The sequence below is a fragment of the Synchiropus splendidus genome, chromosome 11 (genome assembly GCF_027744825.2).
Source record: "Synchiropus splendidus isolate RoL2022-P1 chromosome 11, RoL_Sspl_1.0, whole genome shotgun sequence".
NCBI classification, from domain to species: Eukaryota; Metazoa; Chordata; class Actinopteri; order Syngnathiformes; family Callionymidae; genus Synchiropus; species Synchiropus splendidus.
The window spans coordinates 2,226,318-2,250,735 of record NC_071344.1 but is presented as its reverse complement, the minus strand read 5'-3'; the positions used below and the strand labels follow the sequence as shown (position 1 = coordinate 2,250,735).

Below are 24,418 nucleotides of genomic sequence, written 5' to 3'. Positions count from 1 at the left end.
TAACAAGGGCTGGCTCTGTGTGGGGGCCTGGAGGGGAGGGGAGGGGGGGTCTTTTGGGGAGCCTATTCTTTTGTTGGCCCCTTGAAACTCGATTTTCACGCTCTGTTTTGTTTTTCATCACACAACAAATTGTAAAATTGACTTTTCACCTTTGACACGTCGAGGCTGAGAAACTGAATTGGCGCGGAAAGTGCAACATGTTTACAGAGCAAATAAACGACAAACAAGGCTAGAAAGTAGATCATTAAATTAAGTTCAGTCAATAAGGCAAAACTGGGTTCCGTTTAATCCAGCGGTTCCTCCTCGTCGAGAATGTCTACGGTCACTCTGCTCAGTAAATGTTGGGCACGAAGCTGCAGAAACCGAGCAGCGCGTCCGGCTGCGTCAAGCTGAAGCGGTCGAGCGTGGCGGGGCTGCCGGGGCTGGAGGCGCAGGAGGAGCCGGAGCTGGAGCTCCAGGATCCGCTGGGACTCGGAGCCTCGCAGATGTCGGCGGGGCTCCGCGTGTCTCTGATGGACCTCCCCGCCTGCAGGTCCGCGATGCGGATGGTCTCGGACAGAGCCCAGATGTAGTTGTGGGCGAAGCGCAGAGTCTCGATCTTGGTGAGCTTGGTCTCGTCCGGGAAGGCGGGAAGAACTCGGCGGAGCGCGTCCAGCGCGTCGTTCAGGTTGTGCATGCGGTTCCGCTCCCGGTCGTTGGCCTTCAGCCGCCGCGTCTTCTTCACCACCTGCACGGTCACCTCGTTGCGTGCGCGGCCACGGCGCCTCTTCTTCTGCTGCTGCGCCGGCGGGGGCGCGCAGGAGTCGGGCGAGGAGGCGCGCGGGCTCCCGCACGAGTCCTCGTCCTCCTCCGAGTGCGGGAAGAAGTCGCAGCTGTTGCTGTCGATGTCGGCGAATAAGGCGTCCATCTGAGGGAGAGAAGGAGGAGGAGGATGTGAGAGGAGCTCCAGAAGAAGATAAGTGAGAGAGATAGAGAGAGTGGGAGCAGCAGGTGTGTGGGACTCACATCAGCAGTTTGTGCTGGAAGGTTCTGGTCCAGAGCTCTGCGGGAGGTGTTGCTCTTCGCGTGTGTCAGCTCGTGTGAGCCGCTGATCCTGGCACACGACCGACCTCAGTCCGCCTTATATACCCGGGCCGGGACAATGCGCGGCCCCCAGGTGGCCCCGGGGCTCGGTCCTCCCTCCCAACCAGCGTGTGTGTGTGTGTGTGTGTGTGTTGCCCGCGTGCCAGCCAGGAGCTCATTAGCATAAAGAAGCGTGCCGGTGATCTCTGGCCACCAATCACGGTGGCGGTCCGACACGCGAGCAACCCCGCGAGCCTCTTCTTCCTCACTTTACGACCAAAAACATTCGCCCCCCCCAAACACACACGCGCACCGTCCAAGTTTCTTTTTCGTCACGTGACTCCAAAGCACCACACCGCGACATCATGTAAGTGTAGAGAAGGAGTTGAAAGACAAAGAAGTAAAGAGTGGGGGCAGTAATGGAGGTGTACCAGCAGAAAGTGTTGGAGCAGAGTTGTGTGGCACTGCGCTCGCGAGTCAGAGTCCTGGAAGTTGGGAACGAGAGTTCAAGTGTCACCAATACGCCTCTGGAACATCGTACGAACATGAAGAATGAAATGATGAAATATTGTACTGTGAAGTTCTGTTGTATCTCAGTGTAAGTCTAGTTCTAAGTGACGCAAATTCATTTTGTGGCGTCGCTGGAGGTGGATCCTGTCAGCGCTGGTAAAAAAAAGTTCCTCTGCAGCTTAAGTATCAGAGTGTTGCTTCACAGTCGGATGTTCTAATGGTGCCAGTGAGCGAGGAAGCCGGTTCTCACCGCAAGATGAAGAGCTTCTTAAGAAACATGGGACGTTCAACCATTGCCTCAAACGGGATAATGCCAAACTATCAAAACTACAGAGAGAAGCTAAGCCCCTCTGTTTTCCTGCATCCTCTCACAACAGTCGCTGTGGTTCAAATAAAAACAAGTCCTTTGTTTACATGAACCTGCTGTTCTCCGTCAAAAAACAGTGACAAATGCCTTATTATTTGCTGCTATTGCCACGTCTTTCTCCGCTTCAGTGCAGTTTGATTGTATTCTACCAGTAACAGCCGTATATAGATTTTTATTTTTTTTAATTTCTTTCTGCTTATGCCTTTGTTGATGTAAATGTCAGTGACCCTTTAAAACTACAAATTAAGTGTTGAGTACGTTTTAAAGTATTCAAAAACTATAAAGGAATTGTTGAAGAAATGTGTTGACAATTGTTGAAGGAGCTTGGGAAGACTCAAAAAACAAGGAGAACCAAAGGAACCATTGAAAAGAATGTAGTACTCATGCCAGGCCTGTGTGGGGCGCTGTGATGGAGACACGATGAGCAACATGGAATGGTGAGTCACATGATGGAGAGAGGCCAGACACATATGATTTTGGAGTTTGGTGAGCAGATCTACCGGACCCAAGTTGCGCTTTGAGGAAATTAACGTTGAATATGAATCCTGTGTTTGTGACCAGCCTCGATGTCAAGTGTGCTGCTCAGCTGTTGGCAAATGAAAGAGTGGTCGTACATGAGTCCAGCAAGGTGAGTGAGGTAAACCCACCTTTCCAGAACAGCTTTTGAAAACTGACTGTAAACTGTAAAGGGTCTTTGAGTCCCTGAGAAAAGTGCTATATAAAACCTTATTAGTATTATTATTAAGTGTGAGTCACTGTCAGTAGTTTTGCTCTTCAGTTTCATTCTATTCACTGAGGACCAGGTTTCAAAAAGTTGTGCTCCCTGTGATAGAATTTTGACGGGCCACTAGTGTGTTCAACTGTTGCTGAAGACTATGTGTGTTGCAGTTCCTCCCCAGCACCAGCAGAGGCGCTGTAGCCTAAGTGCTTTTTAAAGACTTGCTTATGAGACAAGCGTACGATTTCCCATTAATAATTCCATTCAAGAAGTTTTCGTCTCTGCAGGAGCCTGCCGAGTCTTTCGCCAACAGCCATGTGTGTGTGTGCGCATTAATGTGTGCATGTGTGTGTGTGGGTTCTTCGCTAGCAAAGGGGTGCTAGTTGTGTGTGTGGGGGGGGGTCATTTATAAATAATTACACAATGTTTGGGGTCTTCAGGCATGTATAATATATCAAAGCCATTAGAAGGTGAATTGTTCCTTTGTGCCTGTTCACCCTGCGCTCCTTTCACTCCTCCTGGTTTGTCCTGGGTCCAGATTCAGCTCTCGGCTCTTTTGTGTTCCGTTCTTTCTGCCTCAGTCGCTCTATTGGCCTCTTTCTCATTCAAATGATCTCTGCAGGAGCACAACAGAACCAAGTTGAACACAAATCATCTCGGCTGGCTGCAGGGCCGGCACAAGTCCGGGTGAGGCCCCGAGACTGGACCCCAAATCCTCTGAAAGAGACTTCAGTCTTTTTCAAATAACAACAAAATAATCCCACAGAAGAAAAGACGGGGAAGGTTTTCACACGTGACGTCTGCAGATCAGAACCCCAGTCCCTGGGTGAGATTCTAATCACATTTCACACACAAAGATCCAGGCTCGTGCTGGTCGAGGGGAAGGTCCGGAGCTGAAGCGGCTCAGAATGAGAGGAGGAGGTTGGATCTCAGTGTCAGTACGGAACAAACGTGACTGAAGCACAACTTTCTCTGACCTCCGATCACGATCCCAACGGAGCTCACCTGATGGAACACAGACACACTCGGTGTGTCTCCAAAGACACCTGTGTCCGTGATGACCAGGAGTCGAATCAAGTTCACCGGGCCAGAAGAGGAGGCAGGGGTCTGGGGGTCCCTGAGTCCAGTGGTGGCAGCAAGTCTTTCAGGACCCCGTGTCGTTTCCATGACGACATGGGACGGAAGATAAACAATGTGGAGGTAAATTATGACTCTGTGTAAACACAAGCGACAAGTGAAAAGGAAGCTGCTTCTCCCATAATGCACCAGTTCAGGGGGTAGTGGGGTGGTCAGCCTGATTAAAACCTTCCGGAACAACAGTGGGATCTAAAGCGGACGGGAAGACAAATGCTCTGCGGACCATCCGAAAATAAAAGCATGTGTGATGCCATCAAAAACACAATTTGTCCCCACAAGGAGACTTAGACGTGCGATACACACACACACACACACACGCTCGGCACCATGACAACATCACCATGATGAAACTGCTGTTTCACTCAGAAACGCGGCGACGCTCGGATGCGCCACCTGGGACTAAATGAGAACCGGTGTAGGAACCGACCGGCAGACATGTGCGGGCTATTGTTTCTATCGGATATCACACCAAAGTGGACAGTTACACACGTCTGAAGAGACTTTTATTCATTTGCCAGAGAGAACAACGCAGTACATGTCAACCAATCAGGACGCACGGTTCAGCAAACCCAAAAGTGGTAGGACAGATGTGGTAAAAATGCGGTTAAAACACCTTCATGGATGCACATTTTCCCCTGGTAAATGAAAAAAAAAAATGTCTGAAAGCAATGGTCAACATATGTCAGCCAATCAGGACGCGTTGTTCCACAGACCACGGAGAAGAACAGACGTACACTTCACATACTGTGGAATTAGGTTTTGGGACAGCCTTAAAATTCGACACAATCTCAAATATTATCATGAAAAATCTTGGAAAATAATTCTTTTTTTGTGTTTCAAAAGGTGCATTTCGAGCCTCCAACACCAATTATTTTTTGTTGGTTTATCGTGTACAACAACAACCAACAAATGTGTCAGCTCTCAACATTGTCGGTAACATATTCAACAAATGACAGAGAATCTGTTTGAAACTGAGGCGCAAAATTAAAACAACAACAAGCATCACATCATCAAAGTAGAATTTAGAACACAAAAGAATGGGTGTCCACAACTTCTATGTACTGATATCTTGCGACAAACTCATCGAGGTGACTGTGTGTAAAGGAGTCCAGAATCACTCTGGCTGTGGTTTATTTCTCAATGTCAGGGAAATGTTGTTACAGCAGCACCTTGAGAGACGGTTGGCTTTGGCGAAGGCACTGAACATGGACCTCAGTGTCTGAAGAAGCTACACTCTGTAAGGTTCTGCCACCATCATTCTCTTCCATGTTTAATGTGAAGCTCTTTATTTTCCTGTCCCAGAGTGAATGCAATGAACTGGTTTAATTCCAGTAGCAGGGTTAGGGATGACACGTGTGTGGCAGCTACTGCGACTGTCTCTCAGCGGTTCCTGCACCATCCTGCAGGGGGCCACTGGGAGGCACACTTTTATCTTTGCATGTCGTTGCTGGCGTCCTCTTCTCTCAGTGAGGTCCTTTGTCATCCTGAAACACAGTAGAAATAAAGTTTTATTGTCTGGGCTGGTCTTCCTTCAATGTCCTCAGCCTCCCGCTGGTTCCAGTCTTTCCTTTGAGTCCTGATGTTGAGCAGCAGAAAACCGTTCTAGAATATGCAGGTGCATGGCTGACTGCAGGGCGTGGTGAGGTTTTCCTGTGCTTTCACATATTCTTTACTACGTAATGCCCCATCACTAGGTCCTGTTTTCTGCTGACTTGTTTTCGAGTGTTATTCCACAACCATGTTTCACCGAAAGCTTGAACAGTTATTTGAAGTCAATGTCATGAACAGGCAGTTCTTTGTTACAGGACATTTATGGGGCGCAAACCTGTTGCTCGTCTGTTTATTTCACACCAACGATGACAGAAAAACTAAGAACAACTCCTGTGCATCTATGTGTGTGAGTTTGTGTGTAGGGCGGGGGGTGCGGTGGGGGTCTTGTTGAGAGCAATAACGGAGTTCTCGGTGACAAAGAGGAGTTGAGGAGCAGCCGAGAGTCTTGACTCAACAAAAGCTGAGAAAACTTCTTTCAGTCTAATGAAGCTGTTGTCTGGTGGGGGCGCAAGAGGCGGGGGGCGGGACAAGTGGGGTCGCAGGATGGCGCGGGCGGAGGGCGGGGGCGGGGTGTGGGGGGCGCAGGACGTGATTTGTCATACAATCTGAATCTTTAGGAGGCAGCGGAGGGAGAGACACCTCCTCCCCATATGTCTACTTCGTTAGCATCTGAAAGAGAGGGTGGTCTTCCACACCTTCATCCCCGTCTTCATCCTCGTGTGCGCGCAGTTCTCTGTCCCACTGGATAAAACGGTGATATTTTTGTGATATACAGAACTGGTGAGCGCTAGTCAACATAGAGAAGAGAGCGACTGCAGCCAGAGTGACCATCAATTGGATCATTTGCGAGCGCTCACACGTCCATGTGCTCGTCTCGGGTGACCGTGGTGTCACTCGCGTGTGTGAGCGCTCTGCCACCACCTAGCGTCAATACCGCGGCCTGACATGTGAATGACCGTGTCGTGTGTAGCCTTCTCCCTCTCTCCTGAATCCAATCACACCGGGTCCAATAGGTTTTGATAGATTTTTTATATGATCCACCTGTATATAATAAACTTTCCCATACAATTACACTTTAATTCAACAGTGCAAATATGACCATATGTTGATCAAATTCCCAGACAACAAAGTATGCAACACATAGGTGTTTTCAATGTCAAACAACATAACATAAAATTCACATAATCCGTCATACAATTTGTCCAGTGGTTTTCTAACACTCTGAGATTAGTACAGAGATTGTACTTTCTGTGTGCCCTTCTGACTGAGTAATGTTGCTTTCTTCATTTTCGACTCCTTTGACCTATGGTGGCTGAGAAGTGCATAACACATTCTTCACAACTCTTGGAACAAATTTACAAATAGCAATACACATTTACCACCTTCTTCAGCAAACTCATTTTTCCTGAGTCTGTAAGTGTATTTCCAAGTTTGTAAATGTGTTTTCAGTGATTGTTTTAACATCTTTCTGCATTTCGTCGACTCCCAACTGTGACCTCCCGCGATAGGTACAAGTGAAACATTACAGCAACCACCTCCAAGTCACGCTGGGGATTTTAATTCTGTCTTCTATCAATAGATAGTATGGTCTCCCGACAGCCTTGTTGAGATGTTTGTGGTGGAGCCACACCCTCAGCTTGCCTGTGCCAGGCTTTTCATCACCACCATTGAGTTGAGACCTCTCGAAGGTCTCGGTGGATGAACTACAGGTGAAGCTTTGGGCTCGATGTGGATGGTGTACTCACCAGGAAACAGTCCTATTCCATCTGCAAACTTTTTTGGACGTGTTTGATAGTGGAAGATCTTGAAGTACAAACATGCTTGAATGCCCCATCAAACAAACAAACTGTCGTCGCCTCTGTTGCCTATTTTCACCGACTGTATGGGTTTGTTTTTCATGTCTTAGACTTACATACCTTTGCAAAATTGTTCCATTTGTTGCACATCTTGCACTGCTTTCCTTTTGCCGGCCGCAAGTCTCTCGTTCCATGAGCCTTGTTTCCACAGCAGCTACACATTGTGGAGCAGTCTTTGTCGCCCCCGTGCGGTCTCTCCCCCTAAGTGTTCCGTAGTCCCTTTCATCGGACAGAACGACGGCACACAGAACGACAGGCCGCTGCTGCCGCTTGTCATCGTTTTGAGATGCATCTGTGCCAAATCATCAGCTCTGGCGATGTCTATGGCCTTTTTTCTTTGAGTAACTCCCCCCTCACTCGAGGACAGTTGATCCTTGATCTTGTTTCATGATGATGTTGATGATGATAACAATGACTGAAACTGGCTAGTGTCAAGAGGCAACGAATCCTAGGGGCAGATGTCCCTGCAGAGGTTCCGTCGTGACGTCATAAGACCTGCGCCGCTTCAATCTGACGGCGACAAGCGACACGCGGAGCATGTATGCTACACTGCTGGAGAAAGTCGGGCAGGTTCTGGTTCCGGGGGACGAGTTCCACCTTCGCACAGATGACACAATCTCTTTGTCAGAACCGCAGAGGGCGGAGAAGATGATTTGTGGTCCGGGTCTGAGGCGCAGTGGGGAGCGAGTGGTGGTCTGCAAGAGCGGACTTCTGCGACACAAACACCCGAACATGTTCTGGGTGGACTCACAACAGAAGAGGGTGCGTGGCACGCGTGCACTTTGTGTTTGTCTGTGTCTAACCTGGCGCCGTCTCCGCAGTACGTTCCGGCTCGAGGGGACACTGTCATCGGTATTGTTACGGCCAAATCCGGGGACGTCTTCAAGGTGGATGTGGGTGGTTCCGACGCAGCGTCGCTGTCTTACCTGGCCTTCGAAGGCGCCACCAAGAGGAACCGACCGAACGTGCAGGTGAGCCTGGTCATGCCTGGAGAGACCAACCTGCGACTCCTTGACACCTTTATCGCATTAGTACTCACCAATAATGGCACGAAACGGTGTTTAAACAGAGAAAAAAAATATATAAATATCATATTGCAGACAGCAGCTTGACCAGTTGGCAGAGGTGACATTTCTGGGATGGAGTTTGGACAGAGCAACTCTCACGGGAGCCTAACCCCAGATTCATCAGAAACTTTAATTGAATTGCCTCTGACATTTCTCTCAGAAAGAAAACGGTGGCAAGTGATTAAACCTCTGGCACTGTGCCGTCTGTGTGCCACATTAGGTCGGTGACTTGGTGTTTGCTCAGTTTGCGGTAGCCAATCAACACATGGAGCCGGAGTTGGTGTGTGTGGATGCTGCCGGCCGTGCCAACGGGCTGGGGGTGTTTGGCGGCGATGGGCTTTTGTTCAAAGTGTCTCTGGGACTCGTGAGGAGGTACAGATTCAAATGTTAACGCTGACAAACTTGTGGCTCTCAGGAGCCACTCGAGACCCTGTGGTTCGGTGACACAACTTGACTGGTGCTTCTTGTCCTCTGCAGGCTTCTGTCTCCACTAAGTGACCTGCAGGTGGCTTTGCAACAACTGTATCCATTTGAGCTGGTCATTGGGATGAATGGACGTCTGTGGGTCAAGTCCTCCAGCGTCCAGCGGACGCTCATCATTGCCGCTCTGCTGGAAAGCTGCGAAAACATGTCTCTATCTCAGAGACAGCAGCTGTTTCAGCGGGTGGCCCAGGGGGCGCTGTAGGTGCCCACATATGTGGTGTGAGGAGACGTGGTGTAGCTGCGAGACCCATTCCAGGAGTGGTCTACATGATGTGGTCATATTTATCTCCTATTTTGTAATTTTGTAATAAAACCTCTCTGACACACAGGCGACACTGTTTTCAGGTCGTGCGATATTGATCCCCTGACCAATGACCACGTATGGTTGTTCACGCTGCCAAACTACTCAATTTCACTTCAACCCTTTTTTTTTTTAATCTGCATTATAACATTTAGTCTTGAGGGTCACAAACAGTTCCACATCTGAGCTTTGGCTTTGGGAGGCCACCAAGGTGTTGCTCAGGAGAACTGGAAGGATTTCACAAATGCTCTGGACCACCTCAGTTTCCCATAATGCACTAAAAGAATGGCTGAATTTGAATTATTTTTAAAAATCTCCAGACTTTCAGATGGCCAAAACTGCTGCACATGATCACAGCTAAAAGAATCCTCCAGAGAAGTGGACATCTGTGACTGCAGTCTCATGACAGACATTGTTGAAATAGGTCTGGACCTAGCGGGGAAGACCAACTGTGACACAGTGAGGAGGACCATCTGTGTGCTGCATCGTGGAAAAGGTTATTGTTCAGAAAGTTACTGGTGAAGTTCACCTCACCATTTTTGGTTGTACCATGTCTCACAGATGCTCAAGGTTGTTGCTACATTTTTGCTTCTTATGTTCAATATTGTTTTCTACCCAGTGATTAAAGCATAATGCTCACTGCCTCAGTGAGTTTCAACTTCATATTGTGAACTTGTGTTCTCATTCTCTTTGCAAAGATTCTTCAATAAATATTCATATAAGACAATTTGACCAGAAAAATCCACCTCAAGAGCCAAGGTGAACTACCGACGTTATGAACAGTGTTTAGCCCTAACCTCTGTTCCTTCCACTTTCATGGCTGAGCCCAGAAACGCAGACATGCTCACACAGAGCAAGATCAAAGGTGGATCTCTGCTGGCCATGCTCTGACAGGCAACCTTTGTGTGGTCTGCCGATATTTCTGACTCACAGGAACCTGTGTCATGAGTTAAGTCCCCATCATCAGTTCCGTTACCATGGACACCGTTGTGTAAACAGGGGCGCGGAAGCTAAGACAACACTGCCACACTTTCCAATGTCAAGTCACAGGAAGTTGTTGAAGGTTTTATTGTACAGATGTACAGTTGTATCCATGGAAACACCAGCCTGCCATGCACAAGCCCCACCCCTCAGGCCAAAGACTTGTCACCTCTTGTCTCCTTTTCCAGGTATTTCTGAAACACACATCACTTTACGTTATTGACAGTCGTGACATGGGGAGAATGTTTGGCTGTACATGATATTCAGTCCTAGGGACGTGGTTGCACTTCCTGTTGAAGTGCAGACTCATTCTGGAGGCTGTGGCTCAGGACATCAGCTCAGGGCCCACTTACCTGCAGGCAGTCGTAGTGCATCCGGCTGCGGCAGTGAAGTGACTTTGCGGTTTCTTCGTCAGAGAAGAACAGGGAACACACATGACAGTAGAAGCCTGACTTCACCTGCTCCACACCTGCCGACAGACACACACTCACGCTCAGCTGGTGAGACAGACACTCATTCAAGCCTCCTCACTCACCGACGGGAGTATTGGGATCAAAGGGCGGCAACACTGCTGCTGCTGTTGTTGTTGTTTTCTCCTCAACACACGGCACTTCCAGCTTCAGAAGAGAATAATGGAGTCAGGTCACCTTCGCCAACTGGACATGTTGTACGGTCACACCAGAACTCACCAAAGGTATCTCCGGAACTTTGGCCCTAGGGTCGCCGCTCAGGTCCTCAGTGAAGACATCTGGACTCCCTTCAACCAAATTTGCGTCTGTCTTCAACTCACCAAGGTCAAACTCTTTTGTCTTATCCTTGTCCTCCTCTTCTTGTGTCTCCTCCCTGTTCTTTTCCTCAGGTGTCTCTCCCTTGTTCTTTTCCTCCAGTGTCTCCACCCTGTTCTTGTCCTCCAGCGTCTCCCCCCTGTTCTTGTCCTCTGGTGTCTCCCCCCTGTTCTTTTCCTCCGGTGTCTCCCCCCTGTTCTTTTCCTCTGGTGTCTCCCCCTTGTTCTCTTCCTCTGGCGTCTCCTCCTTGTCCTCTTCTTGTGTCCGCAGCCTCTTGGCAGGCGGCTCCTCCAAGTCATCAGAAGTGGTCGAGTTTCTCTGCTCCTTCTTCTCAGAACCTTGGAACAAATGCCTGAAGAATGAAGCACCACAGTCACACACCTCAGGCAACAGCGGCATCAGAAGGTCTATGGTTGGTTGGCACCTACCCGTATTTCAGTTGTCGGTACTTTCTGCTGACGTAGACGGTCAGTCGTTTGCTGTTGAACCGAGGCGGGTCGGCTTTACACGCCTCAGCCATCTTCTCTGCCTCCTCGGACGTCTCCATCTCTATGAAGCACTGAGACACGTCACCATGAGCGAGGAGGTGTCGCGGTGGCCCAGCTCCTCACCTCCGCCCTACCTCTCTCTTGTTCCTGTTGAGGAAGTACTTCCTGATTCTTCCATACGGCTCGGCCAGTTTCAGGAGAGAGCTGTCAGAGTACTTGCTGATGGGAATCTGTCCTATGTACACAACTTTACTGGAGCCGCACTGCAACACGACAGACAGCGTCAGCCCACCAAGTGGCACTCACACCCGCGTCCACAACTCACCCGGATGGTGGGATACGCCAGCGAATGGCTGATCCGGACCGTGCGGCCGCACACGGATGCCGTCACGTTGGTGCTGTAGAACTTGGCCATTGCCTGGGCTTCCTGCTCCGTCTCAAACTGGATGTAAGCCTGGTGGTAACCAGCAAACTCAAACTTCTACAAACGTCTACAAAACGTCTACACAGATGTCGCAAAGAGGTGAGGTACCTGTGGCTTCAGGTCCAGAACCAGGTGCCTCTTCACCTCCCCGAAGGGTTTCGCCAGGGCCAGGATCTCATTGAGGAAATTGTGACCACGTCTGAAACCCACGATGCTGACGACTCGCATGCCCTTCCCACACACAGATGTCAGGTGAGCCCATGTGCACGTGCAAGACAGCGTGCGTGTGTATGTACTTATTCCTGACAAAATACAATCCTTGTGCGGCCCTTATGCCTTTTGAGGGTTAAAACTTCAAAATAACCAGGTCACTATATTAGGTCTCAGTGTGGTTCAGAGTCCTGGTTCAGGTGAGCCATGTGTTTTGGATGGTTAGGTTTAGGGGGAGAGGCTGGGGAAAGGGTGATGGCAATGAAAGGTCCCCACAAGGATATAGATACAAACGTGTCATAATAGATACAAACACGTGGGGACTGATTCCTGACAAAACACGATGTCTTCGTGGGGACCTTTTGCTGGCCCAAACCTCAATTTGAGGATGAAAAATAACTGGGTCATTATAAGTGTGTGCGCGCGTGCATTTACCCCTCTTCTGCTGTTGTCTGCAGAGAAACAAATCAAAAGTCAATGATCCGACACTGAAACCGCTTGAAGCATGAGACTTTGCTGTCATCAGATCCAGGCAGTGTCTCGCGAGGGAAAGCTCCCACAGGATGTCCAAAAGTTTCTGAACATCTTCTAAATGTTTGGAAAACAACATGGTACCGTGACGATAAAACATGTTGTGCTGCTGTGTGGGTCCGCCTGCACAACTAACCCTGCTCCTCAGCTGGACAGAACTGAACAAGGGCGACCGACAGGAGCAGCAACGAGACCATGTGACTGGATCTGGATCACACAAAGCCTCTAAATCAGGGAGAAACCACCACTCACCTATGTTGTTCATCTCTGCTTCCTGACCGTCATCGTCTTCCACGGCCACTTCATCAAGCGTCACAAAGTCCTCAATATTCTCTGGAATGTCCAGATCCTCCTACAAGTGGAAGCACACACAGATGTTAGTACTTGTCCTTGCATCCATTTGGGTTGAGGACAAGAGCCTACCGGGCCGGACAGGTCTCCGTCCATGGTCTCGGAGTTCTCCGGATCTGCTCTAGGAAGGACTTTGCCCTCCTCTGTCTGCTCAGCCAACTCCTCCGCCTTGGCCGTCAGTACTCGACCCAAGTCGACGGGAGTCTCCATGGCAACCTCCTGTTCAGATATATGATCAGGACCCTGGTCCGGGTTGACAGCAGGCTCAGTGAGTCTAACTTGGTCTTGAAGGTCTGTGGCGCCCTGTGATGGCTCCACCCTTGATGTCTGGCGATCCTTTTCCTTCAGGGCTTCCTTCTCCAGGACTGTAGGTCTAGCTTCCCCCTTCGTGGTCTTGGACGTAGCTCTGGATGCATTGGAGGTTGCATCACTCCTTTGACCCCGACTGTCATCTGAAGAGGCCGTCTGTCGGCGGTTCACGCTTGGAAAACACAAGTCCAGAGTCATCACCAGGGTATCACCTAAACATGGCTGCTTCACAGCCGTCATGATTCAGTCGACAACAGAGGGGCAACAACAAGCTCTTCTCAGGGACGCGAGACTGGGCACACCAGAACCAGACAGGACAAGAATGGAACTGACATTGAATTGACTCACATTGGAGGAGAATTCCGAAATGTTTTGCAACCTTTCTAACCCTAACCTACATATCCATGGACATACATACAAGCAAAGCAAACACTTAGAGGAACAGCAACAAATCAAAAGTAAACCCAGTCAACCATTTTAGCCCGTTCACTTGTCCTGTCTGTGCTGTGGAGCGGTGAAACCCATGCCTCATCGCCTTGTCGCACCCCGAGATTAAGTCAACACAACAAAATCAAAGTCACCAGGATGTCAGGACTCACTTCAAGGTTTTGTACTTGGTGCAGATGTTGAGATGGATCAGCTGCCCCCTGATGGTCAGTGGATTGACAGTGTAGTACTTGACCAGCATCTCCGCATCCTCTGGGGACCCCAGCTGAATGAAGGCCTGCAGAACCCCCACACAGAGTTAGACAGCTGTGGACCTGGTAAACACAGCCACAGTCACCTGAACCAACCTGATCTGTGAGGAAGAGGTGCTTCTCCACGGTCCCAAAGCGCTCAGCGATAGTCAACAGCTCCTTCTTCTTTGCTTCTTCTCTGGGCAGTTTAGAGAAGAACACCACCTGGCTTCCTTGACCGAGAGCTTGCCGGTCTGCCGTCCTGTCAGACGACCGGCCATCTTTCTGAATGAGACCATCACAAGAAGGATGTAAGCAGCAGGGAGTAGAAGTAGGGAGTTGGGGTTCGGTACCTCAATGACCATCAGCCTCTGAGACAGGTAAATGTTCAACGGCTTCCCCAAGAGTGAAGGCTGATTCTGTTGGTAGTAGTTGACCATGTCCAAGGCGGCTTCATGAGAGTCCATCTCCAGGAAGGCCTGAAAACGCAAACACATCAGCCACTCAAAGTCTGGAATGTTCTACAATGAGAAGTTGAAGCTGCTACCTTGTTCTTCAAGATTAGATGTTCTCGCAGGCGTCCAAAGCGTTTGGCCAAGGAAAGGAGCATCTGGGAGTTCTGAGGTTTTCTCTCATATTTCACCACCACCACCCTGCTCCGCAACTGGAACAAACATGCATGTCAACGGATGATTTCAGGGGCTCAAACTTCAGGACAGTCGACTCACATTCTGCCCTGGACGACTGTTTCCCGTGGGACCTGATGACAGCAAGAGAGGTTTGTCAGGTGGAGCACATCACGGAGAAGATGATGAGAGTGAAGAGAATAACATTGACAATGGAAAAAAGGTGGTGAGGAAGAGGGGAAGCCTCACCCCAGCTGGACAACAATCCGGTCGACGTTGTTCCAGACGACAAGGGAGGGGGTCCCAGTAGACCTGGAGACATATTGGAGGACTCCACCCGTCTGCAGGAGAGAAGAGCAGAGGTCTCAACACGTGTGTGAGTGAGCAAGCGAGCGAGCGTGAGTGAGAGAGAGAGAGTGTTACCTCCTGCTGGACGACTGAAACGGGTCCCAGTCTGGATACCTGAGAACACAGATGTGAAACTCTTATCTGAACCCCCACACACACGGACAAATGAGCACAATCTTGCAAAGACTCACATGTTGAGCAGCAGGCGTCGGTTTTCTGCATGTCGTTGTCCCTGTATGTGCTGGTTCCATTCCTGGAAAATCCCCATACACACACGTTAGACTGCAAGTGTTGTATTTGCCGATGCTGCAACATCTTAACTACTGCAGATAGGAGGAGACTCTGGAACTCCAGAAAGATTAAGGTCAGATCACGGAAGTGGAAGTCACCATTTTATGTCAATTACACTTCTGTTTAGTTCCCAATGATAAAGGTCCAAATTCAAAGATCAAATGAGTCGACCGAGCAGAGGCCAGGAAACGAATCCCATCATGAATGAAGTAGACGTGCTACTCACCATCATGGAAAAAACGTCAAAGTCACACAGAGAACAGACGTGTGGGAACATGTTGGGCAACACTCCAAGGAAGTCCTGGACCTTTGTGTAGGACGGAGAGCCCATTCTCCTTCCTTGCAGGAACCCTGTGTCAGGCGGTGCCAAGTCCAGGCTGCTGTAGTTTTCATGACGAGGAAGATCACTGTAGCCCCTATCTCGACCTCGGCTGAAGTTCAAGCTGCGGCTGGAGGACTCCTGCAGGGAGCTCCTCCCAAAGTCTGAAGAGGCCGAAGCCTGGCCCAGAGAAGAAGCGCTCAACCTGGTCCCACCAGAGGAGATGGAGCCCGGCCCCTGCCACTCGCCTGCATCTGCTTTTTGGTTCTTGATGTTCATGAGTATCTGAGGCAGGGTCTCCATGCTGATGTTCTCTTCAGGGATCTGAGCCAGTGCATCCAGGTCTGAGGGCGACAGGCCCAAACTGGCAACTAGTTTCACTGTGCTCCCCAGCTGACTACCTGCACCCCTTTGGCTGGCCAGCGTGCCACCTTGCCCCCCCATGCTGCCACCCATTCCCAGCCTGGACGTCATGATGGCCCCCTGATGGTCGTTCATGCTAAAGTTCAAGGTCTCAGCAGCGGCCAGGAGCCCACGACCTGCCAAAAGGCCGGTCTGACTGCCATCCAACTGTGAGCGCTGAGACATGGCTGGGTCTGATCCAGCAGAGGCTAAACGTCTTGAGAGAAGCAGACCACGGAGCGAGCGACCAGAAGAGCAGAATGGCTGAATGATCAGTGTGTCAAGTTGCGAGGAATGAATGAGGCCTCTGGTTCCGATCCTTGTTGTGTTCCAGCGCTAAGGAAACAGAAGCAAGTGAAGAAGCAACAACAAGCATCAATCATTCGGTCACATGGCAGTCACACGACAGGTGGACCAATCACAAAAGCAGGAAGACAATTTTCAACAGTCAGAAAAAAAGGAAAATGCGACTGCGGTGTCATCAGTCTTCTTTGATGATTGACAGCAATGCTGTGTGACATGAATCAAAGTTTGAAGTTTGACAACACGCTAAAAATGCAACAAAGACTTGACAAGACTTGTGAAAAGGGCAGTCGGAGTGATGATGTCATCTACTGCACTTGTACAGGAAGGGTCCCACCGCTCACTTCCTCAACAAGACGAACAGACACCAGACCGGTGCTGAAGGAACAGCCCAACAATGGTCTTCTGGGGAAGCAAGTTAGTCCGAAATAAGTTGGACAGGACTGGGAGTGTTACGACACACACAAAAGTGTGAGATACAAAACTATTCCCGCGTCTGGGTCCGAGACATGGCAGCAATTCATCCTCCCCAAGATACTGGGAGCTCAGTAGGTAGCAACAAGGATTGTGGAACCAGAAGAATGGGGTTCGAATCCCTGTGTATGTGTGTCTTGGGCTTGTACTGGAATATGATGTTCAGCATGTCGTGATTGTTTCGCTCACTGTCTCTGGATGCGAGTGCAGCAGCCAGATCGGTCCTATATTCTGGGTATAATGTCACCAATCTCGACATGAGACAGTATGAGTCCTTCATACATCGCTCAGCAGAAACAGCAAGAAAGTAGCGATAGAAATAAGCTACATCAGCAGAAGAGTGACTCCTTGAAATGTAAAATCACAGCCGACGACATGTGAACCATAGACAAATCATGGTATCCCGGCCACAAAACATTGTCACCCGTCTCTGCTCTTCACTAAAGCCAGACCAAGTGAACAGACCGGTGTTTCTAGCTGGAAGAGTTGAACGATGAAAATTTCGAAATAACAGTTCAATTATTTAGATTTTACATGTTCCACTGAATAATCGTGATGAATATAAAGGATCATCCGACCCAACCCCCAACAGTGAAGGGTCACCGCAGAGCAAAACCCAGCCAGCCCAGAACCAGATTGATTTGGGGGTAATTCTGAAGTTCTTTTGAGAAGGTTCGACTTGCATGGCTTCATCTTTGAGGCACGCATGTGCTACCCGCAGGACCAGCCAGGTTGAAGCGACTCAGACAGAAGTACTGGGCGCGCGCACAGACCACATTGAAAGTGGGGGTTCCAGGGGGTGACGAAACAGGGCGAACCTCGACCAGTAGGCCGCGACCAACACCGTTCGGGGGGTTTAGCGTTGCGTATGAGAGATATCTCGTGTAACACGACCCGGCAGGGCCCGAACTGTGTCCCGTCCCAGCAAAAACTATTAAATATGAAACACCCGGAAGCTAACGGGTAACAGTGGTCTCGTTGAATCCTGTGCACCGACTGCACCTAGCAATGAACAGTGTTCGGGTAGCTCACACGAGAAGGCAGCACCAGGTCCGCTGAAGAGGGGGGTTTAGAATCATTTCGGCCAATTCAATGAGAGACGACATTTCTTCATCGAGTCGCCGCGCTAACTCGTCTTAGCATAACCACGTCGAGTTGCTTCGAACACCATGAATTGTTTTGTTTTATGTGCAAAAGCGTGTATTTGAACAAACATTGCCTCGTCGGGCCTTACCTGGATTTTGGTGCTTAGCTTTAGCGGAGAAAGCAACAAACCGACGTCACGAAACGACCCACCGACGAGCGAGTACTATAGCACCGCCTGGTGGTTCGGAGGAGAACACACGGCCCAGTGGGCTCCCGTCTAACTGGGGTACACTGAGCCGGGCCACGAGTCTTTCCTGGTCCCGTTTTAGTTCGTCTTCGGTCAATTTAGGCTTAAAAGAAAACGCCAGTATGAAACACCCTTACAGCATTGTCCTGATAATGTTCGATCATGAATCAGAATCAGCTTTATTGCCAAGGTCAGTGAGGATCCCGTCAACTGGGAAAGCGCTTTGGAACAACGTGTATAATATAATAATAATAATAATAATAATAATAATAATTGTAACTAAATAATCCACAAACAACAAGGACTGTTCACCAATTCATCAGACTGACGGCCGACGGGAAACGTCACGAGCACAGTGGCTGAGAACTCTTATTGGCTGCGAGCCACGTGACGCCGCAGACGTGTTGAGCCAATGAGAAATGAGGTCAGCGATGTAAACAGAGGACTTTCACGCCGATTCGATCTTCACTAGGTACTTGGAGTGGAGCAAAAGCTCGCGCGTTTCCTTGGTGAACATTTATCGAATATTGGAGGTTGGTCTTCATGTCGCCCCCCGCGGAGTGACGAGTGTCCGCCGCGGTATGAAGGACCGTGTCAAGATGACGGTCAGTGGGGAGGTCACCCGACAGCAAGTCCTGGAACTGGACCTGGAGAAGCAGGTACGCAGCCTCCAGCTGGCCCAGGAACAGAACCAGGATCTGTTTGCAGATTACCTGTGGATGGAGAATGAAGAGGAGTTTAACCTCCAGGTAAGACAACAGCAAACAAGCCAACAGGCGCTGTCTCCAGCTGGAAAGGAATCCCGACTGCACGCAAGGCAACAGTGCGCGCGTGAACTGACAGGTGGCGCTGTGACAGGTGGAGGAGCAGCTGCGCGAGGAGGACTTCATCGAGCGCTGCTTTCAGGAGATGTGGGAAGAGGAAGAGCGCGACTGCTTCATTCCGTCCCGGGATCTCCCTGCGCTGCTGCCAGCCGTCGAGCCTGTGCGCGCTCTGGTGAGTTTGGGATCCAATATGGCTGAAGCCGAGGAGGACGTTCTTACGGTGTGTGCGCGTGCGTGTGTGTTCCAGAGCTACAGCAGCGCACTCAACCCAGATGCCAAAGAATTCATCCCGGCCAAACCTCAGCACACCATGTGACGGGACACGCACGCGGCCAAAGTTCTGTTTTGGAGAGTCCCACGTTTGTAACGCAGAAGTCCTTTGCTACTGGCTCGATACTGGAACTATAAAGATGCACGGAAAACAATAACTCTACGCCTGTGTGTGCGCGCGCGCGTGACGAGCCACCTTCTGGTGAGGACCTTGATCTTGGCCGGTCCTCATTAAGTTTTGACGGTCAAACGAGGTCATTATAACTGGGGTTCAGAGTCCTGGTGAAGGTCAGCCATGTGTTATGAAGCAGAATCAGAATCCAAAAACTTTACTAATCCAAAGGGAATTTTGGTTCCTAACTTACTTTGGATGGTTAGATGTAAGGGGGAGGCTGGGGAAAGAGTTGTGGCCATCTGTATAGACCAGCAGGGGGCGCCATCCGTCTTTTTTATCATTAGCTTTCTGCGACGGTCACCCGAGGCACTTTGTGCATTTGCAATGTTGGGGAGGGGCTCGACTCGCAGGCAAAATGGTAGGTAAAAAATTAACGACTTTTTTTTGTCACATTTAAATTTTAAAGTCTCACTTTGTTCACAATTATTTATTTAGTACTAAGCCTATTGTCATCAACACAGGTTCACGTCTCCAAGTCTTCAGCACAAAAGCACATTATTCTTAAATGAACACACACACGCCAGACTGACCGTCCAGACCTGAACACTCCGAAGTCCCTCTGCTCCTCAAGCTCAAGGTCACGTCCAGACTACCATGTTTGAAAGCAAGTGCCTGTGGTAATGCAGTTTTGTTGGCAAACACAAAATCATGTCGCGCGTAAAGTTGGACGTAAGTGTTGAGGGATAATGTGGCACACCAACCTATGCACAACAAGCAGACCTGCAGCACACATTTGCCCACACGGATGCTCCTGTTCAGGTCACTACTACAGCATTTCCACAAAGTGAAGGGTTCAACTGAGGTAGACTTGCACTTCATGATACGACCAAAGTCCTGAACCAAAGCCAACAGCCGAACAGTGAGGAGCTCAAAGAATCTTCTCCCCTAAAACAAAGTGGCCTGACAGTCTGGACCCAATTCTGCCCCAACTAGACCAACAACTCCCAAATCTACGTGCGTGCGTGGGTGTGTGCACGTGTGCCTCTGCTGGTACCCGAACAGACCGCCTCATGATTATTTGATGTCGTGGGTTCTGGTTCTGACGACGGCTGCTAATTGGACTAAATTAATTGACCTGCGGCGCCCATGTTGGTGAATAAGTGATGCTCGTCGGCGCCACCGACTGTTTGAATCATTTAAGCTACAATCTGCTAATTAGCAGCGAGAAGAAGCCGCTTTCAGCCACAATTACCAGCAGCTCTGTCAGTCTGGGGCTTCATCTACTCATCCTCTGAGCAGATGCTGACGGGGGGCTTGGATGGAGCAGGAGCTGAGGGAGAGGGGGAGTTGGCATGTGGATGGAGGAGGAGGAACCCACCAACATGTGATACACTTGATAAAGCAGCACTGGAGTGCAGGTGTGTGTGTGGTGATACAACAGCTGAGGACGGATACACACAGTTTTCAAACACACTCTTGAACAAGACGCATGCCGTGTTCTGTTCTGTTACTGCAGCCCAACACAGCAGAGGTCATGTAGTTCAACACTGACCCAGAGCTGGTGGCTGTCTACACATGGAGAGGAAAAGAAATGTGATGTTGGTCACGAGTGCCTGTGACGGTTCACAGAAACGTGTGCAGAAACTGCAAGGTTTGTTGACGGATGCTTATGTATTGGGACCCTGTAGGACGCTCAGGCGGTTGGCAGGGTTCCTTGCGCTGCTCCCGCTCTTCCTACAGAGTCTTTGATCAGGAAGCCTGTGCCGCCTCGTCGACTGTAATGAGATGTGGAGGATCTGTGCGGACGCTGGGAATTGCCGGTGAGCTGAAAAACTGCGGCCTGGGATTTGGGAGTGGGCACAAACAAAATTTGAAGGAGTTGGTGGGAGATCTCTAATGGTTTGGCAGGCAGTCTTCCTTGCATCCTCGCGTTAATTTCCCACATGCCTGACGGTGGTAGACATCTGGCAGTGGAGCTTCAGCGGCGCCCCCTGACGAAGACGCGTCTCTGTAAACGCACCAGCTGACTGGCGTCCAGTTTGTTCATCAGGCTCTGAAGGACAGGTGGCCCTCGGTGTCTGGGTGGAGGAGATGGTACCATGCATGCACATCCCCACAATCCTGTGGCCAGACAGTTTGTTCAAAATGAAAGTTTGTGTTTCCATGATGACCCAGACCCAGACTCACATGTGCTCCTGGCCAGAGAAGGATTGTGGTGCAGAGACACATCAGGACTTTCAAGAATTCCAGGGCAGCTTGTCAGAATTTATGAGTGGTGGGAAAAGGGGCCACATGTTCCATTAAGAAGTGATGAGTCAAGTCCCGGAAGACTCTGTCTGTCCTCCTCCAGATGGCCCTCCTCCTGCTGACAAGGACTCCTCATGCTCCTGCTGATGCCTGTGCTTCCTGGTCTCCATGGGAACAGTGCTGTCAGTCATCTTGGAATATTGAAGAGGTGGGAGTACTGTGAAGTGGCCTGTTGACGGGCAGCTCGCTACTGGACAAACATGGATGCCACACAATCCAGTGAGTGTTTGGAGGTGGGTATTTAAGAACATGACAATGTGTGTGAGAACTGAGTAGATGATAAGATGAGGCCCGTATCTTCACTTCACTTACACACGTCACGGTAGTTACTGCCATCAGCACCATTGTCTCCATGTCAGTCAAGGATTAAAAGCTGGACAATGATCAGGATCTGGGCCAGAACCTCCTCACCATGACGACTCCCTGTCACTGTGAGTCGATTTTATATCATCGTTTTAGAGTCGAACTGCTTCACTTTCAGACCTCAATCTGGACCGGTGATAAAGGACAAAGTGATGTCATCAATAATTGATCTTTTGGCCATTAATTAATCATTTAACATCTCGTGGACATCAATTATAGAACTTGTTTTTGTTTACTTGAGGTCTCCATGGAAACTGTGTGTTAGCCAACTGAGATACTGGTTGAGCTGGAGGAACCGCCTTCATCTCTGAGCCTTTGTTTAGGAGAGACGAACCCATGTCCCTCTCCCTCAGGTCACGACACGCCTCCTCCTGTTTCAGAACACACCTGCACAGATACTTTACAACAGTGTTTTTCAACCTCTTTCTAGCCACGACACCAAACTCCCAGGGCTCACCACCAAAGGAACCTGGGCCAAAGCACACTTGTGCTTAAAGTCCTATAGAAAATCCCTATTCATTGGTGAAACACCCTAGCTACTGACACTAGTTTGTTATTTTGCCAGGCTATTTGTAGAAACAAACTGCGCAAAATGTTTTTTTTTTTCAAATGCTTTTTTTTCCAGACGAAATCCTTAGCATTCTTTGCCTTTCTTGCTTCACATTTTGGAGCGCATTATTTTTGTTGTGCATCTAGTTTTTTGCCAACTATTAAACCACAAAGCAAACTTTGACTGTCCATGAGTATCAATAAAGTTTTGAAGTGAGACGTCACGTTAGCCGTTAGCTCTGTTAACTCTGTTAGCTCTGCCGTGCAGACAGTCTTTGGCATGGTGGCAGCTCCGACAAGGATCCCTCCCTCCCTCCATGGTTCTGTGGAGAAAGTGTGTGGTCCAGTTAGAGGCGCATCAGCTTTCAAAACAGCTGGAAGTTGCGCATGTGAGCGCCGCGCACCACAGCAGCGCTGCTTTGACTGAGGGACAGATGAGCGCATCAACACACTGGAGCTCTACAGTAGAGTGGAGAGAAAGAATGGCACCAATCCACCTTGGCTGCTCCTCAATATCTTCAAAGTGTTCATCATTTAATGTCATCATATCGCCCACGTCTATCTCCGGACACATGAGGTGAAACCAGATCATTTTCCTACACCACACCTCTCACGACACACTAGCGCTGCTTGACAACATCAGATCTTCGTCATCAGCAGTTTATAAATGATGGTCAAGCTTGTGATGATGATGATGATGATGATGAACACACACACACACACACACACACACACACCCAGCCTGCCCTTTTCCCTCTTCAAGCTCATTACCTGCTCCACCTTGTTGCCGCCGCTCGCTGAGACACCAACAACGGTCGGAGTGGAATTATTTTTGAAATTTAAACAATCATGTTTGGCGTCTGCAGCTCAGAAGCTCGAACTGCCGACCTTCAGTAATTAACCCCCGAGGGTGCGTTATTGGCAGAGATGCGGTCCTTGGGGCCACAGAGTCTCCGACCCGTTAATTACCGCCTCAAAGATAATCTCCTAGCCCATGATTGACAGACACGTTGCTGCTGCTAATTGCTCGCCGTAGACACCTGGTGAACCCGAGGCGGAGGGGGTGGTGGGGGTTCTGGGGAGGGGAGGACGCCGGCCCACAAACACCTGTCGGTGGGAGACGACGTAATGTCCAGGCTCTGTAACCATGGCAACCATGATGACGGCGGTGGTTCTGTGACGTCATCGAATCTCCAAAGAGTCTCTCTCATCGTTGCCACATTGTCCTCATCGTGAGTACAGTTCAATGTCGTCAACAAACATTGCACAACAACGTCACCTATCGATGTGTGTGTGGGTATGTTTTGCCGTACTAGTGAGGGCATTTTGCTTTGTGACATTTCAGCCAGTCCTCACAAGGTTTAGTGGGTTAAAACCTCACTAAAAGTAGTTTATTATAACCGTGTTTCAGTTTGGTTCAGAGTCCTGCTTAAGGTTAGCCAGGTGTTTTGGATGGTTAGGTTCATGTCACTCCACCGACTTCTCCCCAGCAGCGATGGATCGTTCGTTTCTTTCATATAATTTATTAATATATTAAGGTGTAATTGAATTACAAGCAAGTGTGGTGTTGTCCTCATCCATCACTGTCCGCCATTGTACACATCGATTAAAGCAGTTGTGGTGAATGCGAGTTGAAAACTGCAGTGTGTAGTGGTTTTAGTTCAGCAGAACAGCGACCTAAAACCGGACCTGTTTCCACTAAAAACAAATTTAGTTACTTTCCTTTTTCGGCCCGAGTTTCTGGGAAAACTGCGTACAGCTGCGGTCTCCACCCTTCGGCAGTCAGAGACCAGTGTATCCGACAAGCTCCACCTCCAGCCAGTAAATGAGTCGGGCATGTGCGAAGCCATTATGCAAATGAGGCGATGCCGTCATGGAGCAACTTCTAGAGACATGGCCAACGCAACCTTCCTGACAGGAGTTGACACCTGTTCAGGAGGCATTCAGCCACTTGCTGTCGACGACAGGTGCAGCGTGAATCACCAAATCAAAGAAATTAATTTTGTTGTAGTTAAATGGCAAGGGGAAAAAGTGATTTTTTTTTTTACTAATGAAAAAGTGAAATCAGGTTGACGTCATCCATAGG

The 24,418-nt window shown here is 49.5% G+C and overlaps 4 protein-coding genes across 6 annotated transcripts; 2 read left to right on the top strand and 2 right to left on the bottom strand.

Moving 5' to 3' along the window:
• Positions 1 to 1,078, bottom strand: neurog1 (neurogenin 1). The gene is made up of 2 exons (XM_053879625.1): positions 1,006 to 1,078; positions 1 to 907 (listed from the first exon to the last, which is right to left on the bottom strand). The coding sequence occupies exon 2, from the start codon at positions 905 to 907 to the stop codon at positions 332 to 334; it is 576 nt and encodes a 191-aa protein (XP_053735600.1). The 5' UTR covers positions 1,006 to 1,078; the 3' UTR covers positions 1 to 331.
• A 6,632-nt stretch (positions 1,079 to 7,710) lies between these two features.
• Positions 7,711 to 9,725, top strand: exosc3 (exosome component 3). Its single transcript, XM_053878719.1, has 4 exons — positions 7,711 to 7,963; positions 8,023 to 8,172; positions 8,489 to 8,640; positions 8,746 to 9,725. The coding sequence occupies exons 1-4, from the start codon at positions 7,739 to 7,741 to the stop codon at positions 8,951 to 8,953; spliced, it is 735 nt and encodes a 244-aa protein (XP_053734694.1). The 5' UTR covers positions 7,711 to 7,738; the 3' UTR covers positions 8,954 to 9,725.
• A 346-nt stretch (positions 9,726 to 10,071) lies between these two features.
• matr3l1.2 (matrin 3-like 1.2) lies at positions 10,072 to 18,596 on the bottom strand. 3 transcript variants are annotated; one of them, XM_053878700.1, is made up of 23 exons: positions 17,806 to 18,596; positions 15,300 to 16,130; positions 14,974 to 15,035; positions 14,858 to 14,896; positions 14,684 to 14,775; positions 14,537 to 14,568; positions 14,356 to 14,472; positions 14,162 to 14,287; positions 13,926 to 14,093; positions 13,731 to 13,855; positions 13,102 to 13,303; positions 12,895 to 13,041; positions 12,724 to 12,823; positions 12,376 to 12,392; positions 11,839 to 11,961; positions 11,632 to 11,760; positions 11,441 to 11,569; positions 11,247 to 11,377; positions 11,020 to 11,170; positions 10,723 to 10,938; positions 10,569 to 10,650; positions 10,387 to 10,502; positions 10,072 to 10,227 (listed from the first exon to the last, which is right to left on the bottom strand). In XM_053878700.1, the coding sequence occupies exons 2-23, from the start codon at positions 15,978 to 15,980 to the stop codon at positions 10,183 to 10,185; spliced, it is 3,030 nt and encodes a 1,009-aa protein (XP_053734675.1). In that variant the 5' UTR covers positions 15,981 to 16,130; positions 17,806 to 18,596; the 3' UTR covers positions 10,072 to 10,182. The 3 variants fall into 3 exon arrangements, with proteins under 3 accessions (XP_053734675.1, XP_053734673.1, XP_053734674.1); XM_053878698.1 differs by having other exon boundaries at positions 10,723 to 11,170; positions 17,806 to 18,595; XM_053878699.1 differs by lacking the exon at positions 17,806 to 18,596 and having other exon boundaries at positions 10,723 to 11,170; positions 15,300 to 17,799.
• LOC128767032 (polyadenylate-binding protein-interacting protein 2B-like) lies at positions 18,299 to 23,342 on the top strand. The gene is made up of 3 exons (XM_053878721.1): positions 18,299 to 18,653; positions 18,763 to 18,900; positions 18,976 to 23,342. Exons 1-3 carry the CDS (start codon positions 18,486 to 18,488, stop codon positions 19,042 to 19,044), a joined length of 375 nt encoding a protein of 124 aa, XP_053734696.1. The 5' UTR covers positions 18,299 to 18,485; the 3' UTR covers positions 19,045 to 23,342.
• Positions 23,343 to 24,418: the final 1,076 nt, after the last annotated feature.